Source organism: Salvia splendens, chromosome 9 (genome assembly GCF_004379255.2).
Source record: "Salvia splendens isolate huo1 chromosome 9, SspV2, whole genome shotgun sequence".
Lineage (NCBI taxonomy): Eukaryota > Viridiplantae > Streptophyta > Magnoliopsida > Lamiales > Lamiaceae > Salvia > Salvia splendens.
The window spans coordinates 18,447,557-18,466,180 of record NC_056040.1 but is presented as its reverse complement, the minus strand read 5'-3'; the positions used below and the strand labels follow the sequence as shown (position 1 = coordinate 18,466,180).

The window sequence follows — 18,624 nt, the reverse complement described above, 5'->3', positions numbered from 1 at the left end:
TAGCAAGTAAAAACACATTTGTAGCAAAAAATATTGGAAATTCGTTTATCTACAATAACCAAGTTTTGATAATCTTGAAGATAGAAGACATGAAAATATTGATTATCTCTGTAACTACAAGAATGTAGTTTTTGATAACAAGATTGCTTATCTCTTCAACAACACAAAAAAAATTCCAAAATGAAGCATCCATCTTCATCAATTAGCCAACAGAAATTTGGCTGGTTGAAAGAGTGCAACTCCCCCTCTCTCTGAGCTGCTGTATTTCTTGAATATCCCCTTCAGTTTCTGAAGTCCAGCCAACGCATGCAGCGCCACGAGCTTCTTAACACAATCCCTACAAGCAGTTATCATCACCACACCATCAACACAAAAAAAACATCAAATTCATTAAGTTAAGGTTGCTTAATGTCAATGTAGTTTCAAGATTCTCACATGAGCTGTTGTTCTGAGAAACCAGTGTGCATTTTGAGTGTCTCATTCCACACTGGAGACTTCTGCAACGTGCATCTTGCTGCGTAGACTGATGAGGCAGCAATCATAGAGGGAGAGTACGCAAGAATCTCGTAGTCCATCATCCCTAGCTCAGCGAGAAAATAGACCATATTCTCCACCTACAAACATGATCATCATCATCATTCATCACACTAGGTGATTAAGATATTTGGAAATGTGTCGTTGAGGGGACGCGTTTTCTTACATCAGAACCGGTCATTGATGCTTTGATGAAGCGAGCAAGGAACACATAAGGCGTTGGGACAGTCAAGTTCCACTCGAGCTCCCCTAGGATCCTCTTCTCCATCACCAAGACTTGCTCGTTGGTGTAGCTTCTATCCGAGATGCACACCAAGTCATTCACCTACAAAAGATCACATGAGACCTAGATAACCAAGCTGTGTAACTTTTGTTCGATCAAAATGAACTCTTCTGGCAACCTGAGGCGCCCATATCTCTTCGTATTTGGAGGCTATGAGCATTGCCCCCATTCCCACCAACTGCAGCTCCCTTCTTAAAATAGTCTTGGATGCTAGAAACCTATCAATGATGTTGATAGTGAGGTATAGTGTCTCGAGAGATAGCTCAAATTTGGAGTGGACTTGAATTAGCCAATCAATCAGAATTGCTCTCATTCTCTCATTTATCTCAGTCTGTGAATCCATATAGTCCTTAGCCCTTCCCTCATTCTGCATAATGAATAAAAACATCACCAACAGCAACATACATACAATCTAATTAATCTCTCTTTACCCCTAAAAACTTTGATGTACCATGTATATATACCTCAACTGACTTGTAGAACTTATAAATCTCCTCAACATACTCAACAACAGCCAAATCATTGCCCAAATCCTGAGCATCGATATCAACAACCGTTGCAGCCTGCAAAATAGCCGGGGAAACCACACATGAGAATCAGGGGAAACTGCAATAGCCCTCCAATTGAAAAAACTAGGGATCAACATATGTGACCTTGCTTCTTGCTGTGAGGGCTGAGGTAAGAGTTGGAAACTTTTTTTTCGGCTCAATTTCCTTGCTAAGAAGTTTCCTCTCCTTCACTGGAACTTCATTTGAATCTGGGCTAATCTCAATGATCTCCTCCGGCTTAGGTTTTGTGCTCACAGCTTTCTTCTGCACCGGCCTACGCGCCACCGCCCTCTTCTCCGGCAGAGCTGCATTAGCCTCCAGTGAATTCTGCAAGATTCAGACAACACAGATAAGATAAACTAATGGAATTAAATTAATAGCAGATAAGAAATAAATAGGGTTCAAGAAGAACCTTGTTGGTTTGAGCTTGTGCATTAGCGAGTGCTCTAGCACCAAAACTCCTAAAAACACACACACACACTCAACAAGATCAAGGGCTATCCAAAGTTTTCATCTTTTTTCCAATAGTCGTGAGAGTATGAAAAAGGGTATTATTTGAGGATTGATGATACCTCGTAACAGGTCGAGAAATCCGAGGAATCGGTTTGCCTTCAACAGCCACATCAACAGGGATGAGATTCCCAATGTCGCCCAGGGCGCGGCGGCTCTTCCTCTCCGCCGCCACTTTGTTCTGTTTATTCGCGGCGGCGGCCCCCCGCACCGCCTCCTCTGTAAAATTCACAGAAGCAAGGTTAGATTTCATTGAAGGAAAAGGAAATAATCCAAGAAAATGAGAGAAGGAAAATAAGCCATCTTAATTGTCAACACATTGATCACCTCTCCCAACCCAAAATTAGGATCAAAAAAATCAAGAGATTATGAATCCATCTTTAATAAAAAAAAACAGTGAAATGATATCTTGATTATCAACACGCTGATCACCCCCAAAAAAATGATTTATTTTCTAAGATCAAAAGGGGTTAATTCGAGAGAATCCATTTCCCTTTAAACGAATGAATAAAAGCATGTCATCTTCAACAAGAAACAGTGAAAGATGTTACGAAAAAACAAAAAAGGAAATTTTAAAAAGAAATGCAGAAGATCACTTACGTTGTTGAACCATCTGCCTTGAGGCCATTATCAAAATCTTGTAGAAAATAAAACTCTAAAACCGCCTTCTTCTGCCTTCTTCTTTCTCTCTCTCGCTGGAAAAGTAAGGGAAGTTGATGAAGAGAGAGAGCAATGGGGTTTTAAGGCAACAGAGCGCGGCGATCATTTACATAATCTTCAACGGTCTCATTGATTTTGAATTTTCCAACCGTTGGATCAAATGGATCGAACGGTTTGGATCAGTTTTACCAATTAAGCCTATTTAACTCGTTTGCAATGATTAAAAATTACTTGTGTTTTGAGGTCAACAAATAATAATATCAATAACAAATTACACAAATCCTAATAAAAACGCAAATTACACAATTTGAAATAAAAAATGTAGTATCAGTGTAAATGGTTAATAATATTAAGAGTATTGGTCAATTTTAGTCCTAAACATATGATCAAAATATAAATTTGTTCCAAACGTTTAATTTTTTAAAATAGGTCCATAACAAATAAAATTTTTATAGTAGTGGTCATTTTTTGACGGTTCCGTAAAAAAATTAACGGTCATGCCACTATACAATTAGGGTTGACCGTTAGTTTTTTTACGAAACCATCAAGAAAATGACTACTTCGGCCACATTTTCATTTATTATGGATCTGTTTTTAAAAAAGTGAATGTTTTAGACCAAATTCGTATTTTGGTCAATGAGGACAAAAACTGACCTTACTCTAATATTAATCCAAGGCCAACATTACATATTTTGAATCTTTGATTCACCTTTTAGAGCATCCACAATGGGGCGCCCTATGCTCCGCCACATCAGCATTCTATCCTCCTACCCTTCCACTTGCAGTGGGACGCCCTAAAGTCCGCCCTATAGTTTTCACTACTATTTTGTTAATTAATTTTTTTATGTTTTCAAATATGTCATGCAAAATTATATAAAAAAACACTACGATTAAAAGCAAATCTTACATTACTAATTAAATTTTTTTTACCAGAGTTAGAAATAAAAAAACAAGTTACTAATCTTTCATTCCCAGCTTGCGGCGCAGATCATCGATCATCCACTTGAGGTATTCGGCTTTGCCCCGGTCCTCGCACTACATGAGGGCGTGGTGCGTGTCCAACAACGTCCTCCGGTTGGCGGCCGCCACCAACTCCACGTAGACATGTCCCGCAGCCGAAGTCGGGGCCGGGGTCAGGGTCGCGGGTGGGAGACGGCTCCATGTCTGACAGCCCGTACGAATCCGTACTGAAATCGGGATCGTACTAGGTGTTGGAGTCAAAGGGTCGGTATTCATCAGAGTCTGTACCCGGCCACTGTGCACCACCACTGAACATCGGACTATTCGGACTTGGGTAATCACCGGGATTCATTTTTAGTGCATGGAAGAGTGGAGTGAATGGAAGAGTGAAGTTGTGGTGTATATATATAATAAATTTTGAAGAATTAAAAAAAATAAAAAAAGGAAAACGCGTTCCATCGTCCGCGTGACCCGTAGTGGGGCGGGCGGATGTTACCCCGGATGATGAGTGGTCGAAACCCTATCATCCGCGGACGAAGCATATGGCGCGGACGATGGATGTGCCATCGTCCGCACTACAGTGGCGGACGATAGTCCGCCTGATGCATCGGGCGGACTATCGTCCGTCCCACTGTGGATGCTCTTATATGTTATAGACTTATTGGTGATAAATCTTTTTTTTATTAAAATGGGATTAATATTTAAAAAAAATCGAGCATAGCAACATAATGAAAGTTTTGTAAAGTTATGTACCCCAAATTAACTATGAAGTACATTTTTAGGCGTTTAAATTTATAATTTTGTAAATAAATTTGCATTATAAATAGATTCTTTAGAGTATTTACAATGTGTGCATATTGCATAGACACGTCACACAGATATGTTTCTTTTAAGAAAAGAAAGACGGTGATAAGGGAGGGAATCTCATAGCTTGGGAAACCTTTCAAAAACCGATCAATCACGGAAACTTGGGTGAGGGTCTAGAAATTATGACTTACTGTTCAAATGGTGGTGGAGGTTCGCTGAAGAGCAAAATCTGTTCTTGAAGGAAAGTGTCAAACCCAACCAGGACATTGAGTATCTCATGGAGTTCCAGAAGATGGATAAAAAGTGTCTAACAAGTATAGGGCCAGATCATTGCCTTTAACAATTTTAATGAAGCAGTGCAACATACAGCTAAGAAAGGCATTATTGTGAAAGTTGGTGACGAGATGTATACAAGCTTATGGCTCGACTATTAGACAAGGATCGAAAGTCTAAAAATTGTTTACCTAGACTGTTTATGATACCGATCAGAATGAAAATCTTATTGAGAACATGGGGGACTGGGAAGAAGCAGGCTAGAGATGGAATTTTAGATGGAGAAGAAAAATATTTGCACGGGAAGAAGACTTAGTTGGTGACCTCCTAGTAGCCATGAACCAATCAAACATTAGGGATGTGAGGGTATGGTCAGGTGATAAGTCAAATCCTTTATCAGTATCTAACTTTGCCTAGTAGGTTTTCCAGCGAATGGAGAAGGAGAGCTCACCCTCTCACCTAGGTCGAATACATTGGAGGAATCGCGCCCCACCACGAGCTTAACTTCATTTATGGCTCATTTTCCAAGGAAGACTCAATACCAAATAGAGATTGCCCAAGTTAAATCTTGCTGGCATTAAGGATATCGATATGTGTTCTATGCTTGGAGGAAACGGAAACCATCGATCACCTCTTTTTCAGCTGCAAGATCTCCAGCAACCTTTGGTAATTGTTGGCAATGGAACATATCTATCTGTCACTCCAAATAGTCAAGATGCCCTTTCACTCTTGGTTCGACGCTTCTTTCAACAACTTTGACTAGCAGTTATGAATCACTATGTTCTAAGTCATCACATGGTCCATTTGAGATATTAAGAATGTTGGGTTTTGGTGTGGCTGGACCAACCATCGGCCCAAGTCATTATTGAGGACCGAACTCGATTAAGCTCGGCTAACACCGAACTCGATTAAGCTCGGCTAACACCGAACTCGATTAAGCTCGGCTAACACCGAACTCGATTAAGCTCCTCCAACACCGAGCTCGATTAAGCTCGGCTACCAACCGTTGTATTTGAACAGCTCGTTCAGTTACAACGACTAGTTTTTCAGTTTTCAGTTTCACATCTTGTTTTTCTCCATATATTCGTGTGATTCAAGAAACTAGATAGAGAAGTGAATACACTTTGTGATTCTTGAGCTAGCTAGGTGAGTGATCCACAATCGAGTTGTTTTCTCCGATTGAGTAGCGAGCTAAGTGATAGTGTGTTGTAATCGCCTTCGTTTGTTTTGTATTCGTAATAATATCGTCCCACATTTGTTCGTGAATCTCGCGTCGATTCTGTATTTGATTCTTCAAATTGGCGCCGTCTGTGGGAAAAGAAATCGGCGCGATGTCTACGGCGAAATTCGAATTGGAGAAGTTTACAGGCAAGAATGACTTCGGTCTATGGAGATTGAAGATGAAGGCCGTGATGATGCAACAAGGGCTTTGGGAAATCGTCAAAAATGGGGAGGCCGACACCGCCAAGGGTGCGGATGAAAAGGTCGATCCAAAGGCTCAAGAACTTCAACAAAAGGCGTATAGCACTCTGATCCTGAGTCTCAGCGATCGAGTCCTGAGGGAGGTTTCGAAGGAGGAGACCGCTGCGGCAGTATGGAGGAAGCTTGAGTCCATCTATATGACGAAGTCTCTTGCAAATCGCCTTCATCTGAAACAGAAGCTTTTCACCTTCCAGATATCAGAGGCGAAGAGCATCTTGGAGCAGCTCGAAGATTTTGGTAAATGCATGGATGATCTGGAGAACATCGATGAGCAGATCAAGGATGAAGATAAAGCACTTATGCTTCTCAATTCATTACCAAAGAGCTTCGAACAATTCAAGGACGCTATACTCCTTGGAAGAGACTCCAAGATCACCTATGAAGAGGTGTATTCGGCCCTGAAATTGAAGGATTTTCAGAGTTCTTCAACAAGACTGCGTGATCAGGCTGGGGAAAGCTTGAACGTGAAAGCCAATATCAAGAAACCTGAAAAATGGAAGAGGCAGGGTTCTGAAAAATGGAAAGGAAAAGGCCAAAGGGAGTGGGATCAGAAGGAGTCCAGGTCTTGCAACTATTGCAAGAAACCTGGGCACATCAAGAAAAATTGCTGGGCCTTAAAGAAGAAGCAGACTGATGGCAATTCTGATCAGAACACTGCTGACTGTGCAGCAGATTTGGAGCCGGCTCAGGTCATGAATGTGACTGAGAGGCCCATTGCAGACTCTTGGATCGTGGACTCCGGGTGCTCTTTCCACATATGCAGCCACAAGAATTGGTTTGAGAACCTGACTGAAGCACAGGGATCAGTCTTGCTCGGCAACAACCAGGTGTGTGTTGTTAAAGGCATTGGTAATATTCGTTTTAAGGTGCATGATGGTTCTATTAAATTGCTGACTGAAGTAAGGTATATACCTACTATTAAGAGGAACCTTGTATCTATTGGTGTGCTTGAAATGAAAGGATTTTCTTGTGTATTTTCTGGTGGGAGTATGAGGATTATGAATGGTGGTGCTATTGTTATGTCAGCCTCTAGGATAAATAGATTATATTATCTGGAGGCTGAGGTCATTGTGGGAGATTCCTATGTTGCTGAGGAACAGAATCTGGTGTTGTGGCACAAGAGATTAGGCCATGTGGGTGATAAAGGGCTCAAAGAATTGATCAAGAAGGGCGTTTTTGCATGTGATGATAGGGAGAGTGTAAAAATGTGTGAGTCTTGCTTACTGGGAAAGGGAAAAAAAATTGCCTTTTGGCTCAGGAAAGCACAACTCCACAAGACCTCTGGATTATTGTCACAGTGATCTATGGGGTCCTAGCCCGGTTAATTCCATAGGTGGTGGAAGGTACTTCTTGAGTGTAGTAGATGACTATAGCAGGAAGGTTTGGGTATGGATCCTCAAGGAGAAATCAGACACATTCAGCAAGTTCAGTGCATGGTACAAGGCAGTTGAAGTTGAGAAAGGGCATGGCTTGAAGTGTCTGAGGACAGACAACGGGCTTGAGTTCCTATCAAGGGAATTTGATAACTTCTGTGTGCAAAGGGGAGTGAAGAGGCATAGGACAGCTCCGGGGAATCCACAACAAAATGGAACCGCGGAGAGAATGAATAGGACTCTCCTTGAGAGAGTAAGATGCATGATTTTTGAATCTGGAGTGCCTAAAAATTCTGGGCAGAAGCTGTCTCCACAGCAGCCAAATTGATCAATAAATGTCCATGCTCAGCCATTGGTTTTGATACTCCAGATGGCAGATGGTATGGAAGCCTAGGAGGTTATGAGAAGCTTAGGATTTTTGGTTGTAGAGCCTTTGCTCACACAAGGCAAGGAAAGCTAGAACCTAGAGCACTAAAATGCATTTTCCTTGGCTACCAAGATGGTGCTAAGGCATATAGACTTTGGTGCACAGAAGAAGGGAATCAAAAAGTCATCATCAGTCGAGATGTCATTTTTGATGAGTCAATTATGCCATTCAAGCCTACTCTGCAGACAGTGACAACTCCAGAACCTGCTGGGGTCAGTTTTGATCAACTTGAACCAGAACATAGAGCCTCAGATGCTGCTGATTTCCAAGAGCCAATGATGTCCTCAGATGAGGAGAATGAGCAGCCTACTGATAATACTCCAGATGTCTCTGATCCAGAGCCACAAGTTCAGCAATATGCTCTGGCCAGAGACAGAACCAGAAGGGAAATCAGACCACCAGCAAGGTTCAGAGATGCAGATTTTGTATACTATGCCTTGTGTGTTGCAGAGGAGTTGGAGATCTCAGAACCAAGCACCTATAAGGAAGCTATTGGCAGCAAAGACAAAGAGAAATGGAAAATGGCTATGAAGGATGAGATAGACTCTCTCATCAAAAACAAAACTTGGATCCTAGTTCTCAGATCACAGATTCAACAAAGACCTATCTCTTGCAAATGGATTTACAAGAAAAAGGTGGAGGCCTCTGAGAATGATAGTATCAGATACAAGGCTCGCTTGGTTGCAAGGGGTTTACACAGGAGGAGGGGATAGATTACACCGAGGTCTTCTCTCCTGTGGTGAAACACAGCTCAATAAGGATACTCTTGGCAATTGTGGCTCGGAGAGATTGGGAATTGCAACAACTTGATGTAAAAACAGCTTTTTTGCATGGTGAGTTGGAGGAGACAATCTATATGGAGCAGCCACAAGGATTCATAAGGCCGGGAGATGAGGATAAGGTCTGTTGTTTGAAGAAAAGCCTCTATGGACTGAAACAAAGCAGCCGGCAGTGGTACCTGACTTTTGACAGACAGATGGAGAGACTTGGCTTCAAGAAATCTGCCTTTGATAGCTGTGTTTACATAAGGTACAAGGGAGGTAAAGCTGTTGCTTACTTGTTACTTTATGTGGATGATATGCTTGTGGCAGGCCCTAGTAAGGCAGATGTGAAGCAAGTGAAGGAGGATTTGGAAGAAGCTTTTGAAATGAAGGACTTGGGAAATGCAAAGAGAATTCTTGGCATGGATATCATAAGAGAGAGAGCTGCTAGGAAGTTATGGTTGATGCAGCATAGCTACATCAAGAAGATGTTAATCAAATTTCAGATGATTGACTCTAGAAAGGTATCAACTCCAACAAGTCCACACTTCAAACTCTCTGTCAGTCAGAAACCAGCTAATGATCAGGAAAGGAAGTTGATGTCTAAGGTGCCTTATGCAAGTATTGTTGGGAGTATTATGTACATGATGTTGTGTACTCGGCCTGATCTGTCACATGCCATAAGCCTGACCAGCAGATACATGGCAGACCCGGGTAACACACATTGGCAAGCTTTGAAGTGGATAATGAAGTATTTGGTGGGCACACAAGATTTGAGATTGTTGTTCTGCACAGCAGACGGTGAGGATGAGCTCATAGGCTACTGTGATGCAGACTATGCTGCAAATATTGATAGCAGAAAATCCCAATCTGCCTATATCTTCAAGCTCTTTGGTACAGCAATCAGTTGGAAGTCTAATCTCCAATCTGTGGTTGCGCTCTCTACAACGGAGGCAGAGTATATATCCTTAGCAGAAGCGGTTAAAGAAGCTAAATGGCTAAAGGGAATATTGGGGGATTTTGGTGTGGTGCAAGAGGCTGTAACTATCTTGTGTGACAGCAACAGCGCCATTAGCTTGGCCAAGCACCAGACTTTCCATGAGAGAAGTAAGCACATCGACATCAAACTTCATTTTGTAAGAGATGAGATAAGCAAAGGCGTGGTGACAGTCAAGAAGGTCCACACCTCTGAAAATGCAGCTGACATGATGACTAAACCCCTACCAAGTGCTAAGTTCGAGCAGTGTTTAGACTTGGTTAACTTGACTGCAAGAAGATGAGGGAATTTTGGTGAAGGTGGAGTTTTGGCTGGCCGGATGGTGGATGCAGCCAAGGTGGAGATTTGTTGGGTTTTGGTGTGGCTGGACCAACCATCGGCCCAAGTCATTATTGAGGACCGAACTCGATTAAGCTCGGCTAACACCGAACTCGATTAAGCTCGGCTAACACCGAACTCGATTAAGCTCGGCTAACACCGAACTCGATTAAGCTCCTCCAACACCGAGCTCGATTAAGCTCGGCTACCAACCGTTGTATTTGAACAGCTCGTTCAGTTACAACGACTAGTTTTTCAGTTTTCAGTTTCACATCTTGTTTTTCTCCATATATTCGTGTGATTCAAGAAACTAGATAGAAAAGTGAATACACTTTGTGATTCTTGAGCTAGCTAGGTGAGTGATCCACAATCGAGTTGTTTTCTCCGATTGAGTAGCGAGCTAAGTGATAGTGTGTTGTAATCGCCTTCGTTTGTTTTGTATTCGTAATAATATCGTCCCACATTTGTTCGTGAATCTCGCGTCGATTCTGTATTTGATTCTTCAAAGAATAAAATTACTTTTCAAGTTTTCAAGCATAACTGGGAGTTTGAGGAGAGACGACTATTTTGGTGCATGAGTGCTTAGGCAATAAGTACGCTGTTGCAATGCACTATGCACACGACACCAACACCTATATGCTTGCTTGAGCATACAAAGTCGTTTTGATCAATAGATGGACGATACGTGACAATCAAACTATTTCCATCTGTATATACAAACACATTTCCAACACTTCCAACATTTATTTTTTTTTCTCACTTACCATATGGATTCATTAGATATTTTTTGAATACCACAAAAAAATGCGAAAAACGAGGGTATGATTAAAATGCACCTAATTTTATTCCAAAACTAAGACCGAATATGAACCCTTAGGTAAAAAATTGGATGATGGAGATCTAGGATATTCGCCGACATTAGTTATATGTGACTTGGACATTATGGGTAAAATGGTTCGATTGATAATTGTATTATATATACATATAATTTGAAAATACATAATACTTTATTGGCATTACATACACCATACTTAGGGCATTACATATACTACACTTATATAGCATTAGATACAACTACTTGTGACTTTGAAAACATATTTAAACAACATTACAATTTATCCGGCATCATGTACATTGAATTTAGGGCATTACATATACTGCACTTAGGATATTACATAAACTGCTTCCAAATTTAAAAACACACTTTAACAACATTACAATTTCTTCGATATTATATACATTGAACTTAGGGCATATCTACATTGACTTAGGGCATTGTAGCAATGCAATGAAGATTAAATCTGTATAGAAATATTCAAATTACAATTTCGTGCGATTTTTTTTTCATCGGAACGTAAATAATTGAGATTTTGTTAGAATCCTTGTAAATTATATGAAAAAATAATTTAAATCGAGAAAGTTATATAAAATAATTAAAATTTCAGGATTTTTTTTGAAAAAATTTCAAGGATTGACTTAGATTGAATAAATTATATAAATCTACCATATATTGCAATCTAAGCAATTAATTATTCTAATTTATTAGTTCTAATTTAGTTTAGCATAAGAATAAGTTTTGATATACTACGTACCCGTAATTATGTTTTTACAGGTCTCATTGTCTCAAAGATATATGGATGATTTATGGGCCTGAACCCTTAAAGAAAACAAAAATTAAAATGTAATGCTCCTCTAATAATCATTTGATGTTCCAAAATAAACAAGTTAACCTCTATGATTATTTCATATGATAACGACGAACATTCCTGATTAGAGATCCATTTAAATATTGTTGGTCACAGGGTATTGTTGTCGAGTGAAAAAGGGCAAATCTGTATGAGTGTCGTCTATTTCTAATTTTGAGATTAATTTATAATTTTATATGGTTATGGAAAGCAAAATCAAATTTCTAACGCTTTCAATATATTTTGCTACTTCAGTTTTAAACTTGTTTGATCACATAAAATACGTCCAAATTTTATTTATAAAAGTTAACGATTATTTTTTATAAATGGAAATTAATTAATACTCCGTATATAGCTATTGGTGACTTATTTGAACACAGAGAACATTTACAGATATTTTAAAAAAATTGAAAACATACACAAATTATCAAATTCTCTAATTCAACAATACTAAACGTCTTAACATATTGGGTAACCTTTCGTCCTTATTTATAGTAACAAATTAATTGATTACATTAATGATGTTTTGTTTTTTCTTAGATTTCCAATTTAAAAATTATTATCATTAATCACTAACGTGCTTTGGATGCGAAGTTTTACCAATTTGAATAAAATGGAATTTTCTTTTCACATAATAAAACAAAAAGGTTTGAATTAATTGAAACATCACTATCTTAATAGGCCGATCCCATCTCAACCGTCCATAACTTAGATCATAAGCTCAGCAGAAAGAGAGGGAACGAATGAGAGCCGTCGATGCCTCTGTCCACAGATATAAAATCACTCTTAGGTCTGATATCTCACTCACACACACACTCTCTCTCACTAATTCACTGTCATCGATCGAGTAGAGATACTTCTTACTCGATCACCTGTTCATTTTCCTGTTCAGCTCGCGAATTTACAGGTTAATTTTCTTTCGATTTTGTATTACTGCAGCTCAGATCTGTGCTTCATTTGCTTGAATTTTATTTTTAATCATTTTTTGGTGCGCTGTTTTGGCTTACATTTATAGATTTTTGTGTCAAGCTTTGAGGAAATGAGGTCTCGATTTTTAAACGTTTGTAGATCGTGTTCGTTGAATGAGCTAATGTCATTCCAGATTGAGCAAATTGTTATATTTTTTATACTATTTTCGTAATTTGAGAACCGTCGATGAGTTGTAGAATGATGTAGCGGCGGATCGCCTTCGGTTGAGGCTGGTCTTTGTAAGTTCGAAGTTTTTCTATCGTAAATATGCAGATCTGATTGAGATCTGTGAGATTTCTTGTTGTGAATGTAGTTGCTGGCTTTTTCGACCTGGTGCGAGATCTACTAGGAAAATGGAGATTTAGTTCAGGCATTTAGTTAGATGATGTGCGAAATAAGTATATCAGAAGTAAAAATATTTGAATTTGATTTCGTTGACTGTGTTAATTACTTATTATTGTTCCTAAATGCATTTGGCTGCCAAAGATGATTCTGGCGATAAATTATTAGTGATTTAGCTGTCTTATTTTCTAATGGATGTTTATGATAAATGTCAATGCCTCTACCTCTTACCAATTCTTTTGAAATTACAGGAAAATGAGAGAAATCCTTCATGTTCAGGGAGGCCAATGCGGGAACCAGATTGGTTCCAAGTTTTGGGAGGTTGTTTGCGAAGAACACGGCATAGATCCAACTGGACGCTATGCTGGTACTTCCGATTTGCAACTGGAGCGTGTCAATGTGTACTACAATGAGGCATCATGCGGCAGGTTTGTTCCTAGAGCTGTGCTTATGGATCTCGAGCCAGGAACCATGGACAGTGTCCGCACTGGACCATATGGTCAGATCTTCAGGCCGGATAACTTTGTTTTCGGCCAGTCTGGTGCTGGGAACAATTGGGCGAAAGGCCATTACACAGAGGGAGCTGAGCTGATTGACTCCGTTCTAGACGTAGTAAGAAAGGAGGCTGAGAATTGTGACTGCCTTCAAGGTTATCTGTGACAGATAAACCTACACTTGAGTTTATTTTACTTTCTTGATGGACTTCTTGGCGTGTTCTGACTATTGCTTGAATCTACGTGATTCATTTCAATAGGTTTCCAGGTGTGCCACTCACTTGGTGGAGGAACTGGTTCCGGTATGGGCACACTGCTGATCTCTAAGATCAGGGAAGAATACCCTGATAGGATGATGCTGACATTTTCGGTGTTCCCTTCCCCCAAGGTCTCGGACACAGTGGTTGAGCCTTACAATGCCACCCTCTCAGTGCACCAACTTGTTGAGAATGCTGATGAATGCATGGTCCTCGACAATGAAGCTTTATATGATATTTGCTTTAGGACCCTCAAACTCACCACTCCTAGCTGTGAGTATAGTTCATTAATACTTCATGCCTTTGCTTTATCTGCTGTTTCATAAAATACCTTTACTCCTGCTGCCTGCAATGATTTTATCTATCACCTATTTGTTGCTTTTGGAATTACATTTATATCATAAAAGAATCTTGAAAATGTTATGGCAGTACCTATCTACTCCGTACTTGCTTTGTTATAGGAAAAGATGTGGTTATAGTTTATGCTAATAATTGTTGTTTTTTGTTGCTGGGTTGACTATAAAATAAAATGCTGCACAAACCTAAATATGAAATGTTGTGCAAAACGCTGCTTCTTGTCGCCTTCAACATGCATTCCATGTTTGTATATGCTGCTATAAATGATGAAAGTTTGCTAATGTGCTGTTTTATCTTGTATTTTTGGATAACTACCAAACTCTTTTGCCTCTCAAGTTATATGCTTTCTATTGATCAATGAAGCTCTTAGGTGTTTATATATATATATCTATTTCACGACCTGGCTCATCGTTATTTGCACAAAACTGCTGCTATTAATATTTTCTTCCCAAAATTTTGTATTGTTCGTACTAACTTGCTTACATGCCTTTAACTTTCTTTTTATACAGTTGGTGATCTGAACCACTTGATTTCTGCAACAATGAGTGGAGTTACTTGCTGCCTTCGATTCCCTGGTCAACTCAACTCTGATCTGCGGAAGCTTGCTGTTAACCTCATTCCATTCCCCCGTCTGCACTTTTTCATGGTGGGGTTCGCTCCTCTGACATCTCGTGGTTCTCAGCAATACCGTGCCCTGACTGTTCCAGAGCTTACCCAACAAATGTGGGATTCCAAGAACATGATGTGTGCTGCTGACCCACGCCATGGGCGTTACCTCACTGCCTCAGCCATGTTCCGGGGCAAAATGAGCACCAAGGAAGTAGACGAGCAGATGATCAACGTCCAGAACAAGAACTCTTCCTACTTTGTGGAGTGGATCCCCAACAACGTGAAATCCAGCGTGTGTGACATCCCACCAAGAGGTCTCTCGATGGCATCAACCTTCATTGGGAACTCGACCTCCATTCAAGAGATGTTCAGAAGAGTGAGCGAGCAGTTCACAGCCATGTTCAGGAGGAAGGCTTTCTTGCATTGGTACACTGGCGAAGGGATGGACGAGATGGAGTTCACCGAGGCTGAGAGCAACATGAACGACCTTGTCTCCGAGTACCAGCAGTACCAGGATGCTACAGCAGACGATGAAGAGGAGTACGATCAGGACGAAGAGGCTGAGGAGGATGACATGTGAAGAAGAAAATAGAGCCACCCACTCGACTGGCCCCTACCTTGTATGCGTGTTTCCTTTGCTTCGTTACATGTGTTTGGAAATATTATTTCTGCTGTGAGTGCCTGAAAACTATCTGTTTTTCTTCGCCCCAATGAAAAAATGTGGGGAGAGTTGGTGGAGTTAATACGATTGTATTGTTTGATTCCTAGCGTATTATCTTCTCTCATGTGCGATTTCTCACAAATACATGGGGTTTGGTTTAATCGAGAAGTGGCCATGTGCTTTTTATGCTTGAATTTGCTTGCATGTGGTTTCTTTAAAGAATACCTCATCTTACATCTATCTGTGTCACGAGCATCTCCGTTGGATCAAATTTCACTCATGATTGGATATGGTAATTTCGTGTATTTATAGACTTTACTACTTCTATAAACATAGCCCAAACTCGGTTAAATGTATGGTTGGGCTTTAGCCCATTCATTTATCTCAAGTGTTGTTAAGAATGAAAATGATAGATTTGACGATTTAAAGTGGTATAGTAGTAATGAGTGCAGCAATTACAAACAAATCGAAAAGAAAAGTGATGGAGACAAATGACAATTGTTTAGAATAAACATTTTAGTGATTTAGATAGTTTGATAAACAAGATAAATAAATAAAATTTAATAAAAATATATTTTTTAGATCTTTTTTAATAATAGAATTTCAAGATAGATGTCTTATTTTTCAAACTATGAGATTTGCACTTTTTATTTTAAAAAAATATGATGGAAAATTTTTAGAGTTTGATATATTTATATTTGACGATTTGAGACAGTTTACTTTCTTATTCCCTTAGGACATAAATACCCTTAAAATCCCTTAAAGGGTATATTAGGCACTGTAATTACTCTCTCTCTCCTACAATTCGTTATTTTATTACTCCTCTTTCTACAATGTTATTTAGTGATTAAAAAGTAGGAAAGTAAATAAAATAATTATTCTTTTTAAGTATGTAAATAAACTATACGTCCCAAAATGAAAAATCTAAAGTAGAGAAAGGCACACGTGTCATATCGGATAGTCCATATTGCATAAAATTTTGTTTATAATGCGGTAAGAAATCGTTTCTCCAAAAAAGGAAAAAGCGATACACAAATGAAGATAAGTGAGTGACTAAGAATTAACAAGATAATTCATCCAACAATGAGTTATTATGGCTTATATTTTATTTTATTTTAATTATGTACATTATCTAGCTAAATCCAAGACCAAATGTTTGGATGATTTATTTTATTCCGAGTATGGAAGCAATTAGTAGAATTAGACCAACTACACGTGACATTTCAACAAAGTAATGGTCACTACGATTTGGGGCGGAAGTAGAAAATTTGTTTGGACAAGCTATAATAAACTTTTTTACGACAATGAAAAGTGAAAAAAAAAGAATGCTAAAAACTTACAAAAAGACAATACAGTAATTGTTTTGGATTGGGATGTTTCACCCCCTATATGAGATAATGAGATCCACCCATAACTACGGCAACAAAACTTGTGGTTCAACAAATCATATTGATTCAGGATTGCCGGCCATTTTATTCAATTGATGCAATGCTTTATAATGATTAAAAAAAATGAAGTGGTATATGTTGATGTAGGCTAAAGACATTCATGAACCACACTCGGCTACTCCTACCATTTATGTGTCTTAACTCTTAAGTACTCCAATTTATTTTTTCTTGATCACTAATCACCACAATCTTGCAACACAACACCACAATCTTGCAACACAATGCACTGTGCATTACTTCATCTGTTCATGAATATGAGTTTAATTTATTTTTGACACGAATTTTAAGAAATATTAGGAAAAGTCAGTGGATGAAAATTAGTAGGAGTAGAATATAAGTCCCACTTGTATATAGCATTAGTTTTAAATGATATCCGAGTGCAATAAGTTAGTGGAATATGAGGTCTCTTTACCATTTATAATAATTATGAATCGGGACTCCTATTCATGGACTGACAAAAATGAAAAAACAAAACTCATATTCGTGGACAGAGGGAGTACTTCACATTCTGGACGGAGTGGAGGAACGTATGCATTTAGGGCATCAATAATAGCGCTAGAATTCCGGCCTGCCGCATGCGGCGGAATTTCCGGCGCTATTGAAAGGGAGAGTTGGCCGGCCGTGTTTCACCCGGCGGGTGGCGGGATTTCCGGCCCTATTGTAGCCGGTTCCCATCGCGGAATCCACTGCCGACTTCAATTTATTTATTTATTTAGTTTTTGAAATAATATGAGGGAAGATTGTGACCCAAACTTGACTGTAGTCTATTAGTGGGACCACACACAATATGAGCATAGGATAAGCTGTAAATTGTAATAGTGGTAATTTTGGATGGATCTCTTTCATTTCAGGAAATTAAATATATAGTACTCCAAGTTTATTTTAATTCATTAAATTGGGAGCAAGATTTGAATCGTAAACTTTAATTTTTACTTAACGATCACAATACATGAACCAGTCGCTTTCCCACCATTACCAACATAAAAAAAAGCAAATGATTCCACTACGAATTTATGATGGAAGACAGCATACAACAGTATTATCAACATCAAATGCTAAATTATTAGCTGCCCATTATCAACACCCAAGTACTTCTTTGATTGGACGATTTTCTTGTATATTTTATACTGTAGTAATTGTTTGCTATTTCCATTTTTCGTATGAAGAATTCAATGAAAATACAAACTGTAATAATAGTAGGAATTCAATTAATGAGGAATTAATAAATTTGTCCTACTTTTATTTGTGGTCAATCTATTAGTATTATGTTGTTTTGCTTCAAAATATCTATAGATATTCATATTTAGTGTCGAGGGCTCAACATATTTATGATTTACGTAATTCTTTTCTGCCTCTGTTATTAGAGTTATCCCCAATCATTTATACTAAATCCAAACTCATTTTAATATAAATATCATAAGTACTAAATAGTGATTTTATTTAACCTATTTATATCAAACTCAAATTTAAAAGAATATTATACTCCATCTACTTGCTTTTTATACTCATAAAATCAAAATAAGTTATAAAGGTTTATTATAATGTAAACCCAAGAATGAATATATCTTATTTAAAAACCAAAATGGATGAGTATTGTAGTAATACTATTAAAGCTAGGAAATTATTAGAGATAATTTTAGCCAGCAGCGAGTTTAGGTTGAACAAGACAACCCACCCTTATCCTTTACAAATTTTTTTTTCCGAAAGTTAGGGTATATTTTTCCAAGATATAAATTTAAATTTTCTATACTTACTTTTTGACTTTTTCATTTCCTTGAGATACAGAAAAAGTAATATAGCATGTCTAAAATTTTCTCACTGGTCAGGTCATTGTTGGATATGCTCTTCTGATTCTACAGAATGGCTAAA

General features: G+C 38.6%; 2 protein-coding genes across 3 annotated transcripts; one reads left to right on the top strand and one right to left on the bottom strand.

Annotated features, from left to right (window-relative positions):
• On the bottom strand, nucleotides 1–2,598 carry LOC121746810 (G2/mitotic-specific cyclin S13-7-like). Of its 2 annotated transcripts, XM_042140740.1 has the most exons (9): nucleotides 2,476–2,598; nucleotides 1,938–2,094; nucleotides 1,778–1,826; nucleotides 1,471–1,692; nucleotides 1,282–1,380; nucleotides 936–1,184; nucleotides 701–859; nucleotides 436–614; nucleotides 1–337 (listed from the first exon to the last, which is right to left on the bottom strand). In XM_042140740.1, the coding sequence occupies exons 1-9, from the start codon at nucleotides 2,501–2,503 to the stop codon at nucleotides 199–201; spliced, it is 1,281 nt and encodes a 426-aa protein (XP_041996674.1). In that variant the 5' UTR covers nucleotides 2,504–2,598; the 3' UTR covers nucleotides 1–198. The 2 variants fall into 2 exon arrangements, with proteins under 2 accessions (XP_041996674.1, XP_041996675.1); XM_042140741.1 differs by lacking the exon at nucleotides 1–337 and having other exon boundaries at nucleotides 442–580.
• A 9,798-nt stretch (nucleotides 2,599–12,396) lies between these two features.
• On the top strand, nucleotides 12,397–15,413 carry LOC121746775 (tubulin beta-5 chain). Its single transcript, XM_042140704.1, has 4 exons — nucleotides 12,397–12,525; nucleotides 13,181–13,578; nucleotides 13,684–13,953; nucleotides 14,547–15,413. The coding sequence occupies exons 2-4, from the start codon at nucleotides 13,185–13,187 to the stop codon at nucleotides 15,224–15,226; spliced, it is 1,344 nt and encodes a 447-aa protein (XP_041996638.1). The 5' UTR covers nucleotides 12,397–12,525; nucleotides 13,181–13,184; the 3' UTR covers nucleotides 15,227–15,413.
• The last annotated feature ends 3,211 nt before the right edge of the window (nucleotides 15,414–18,624 follow it).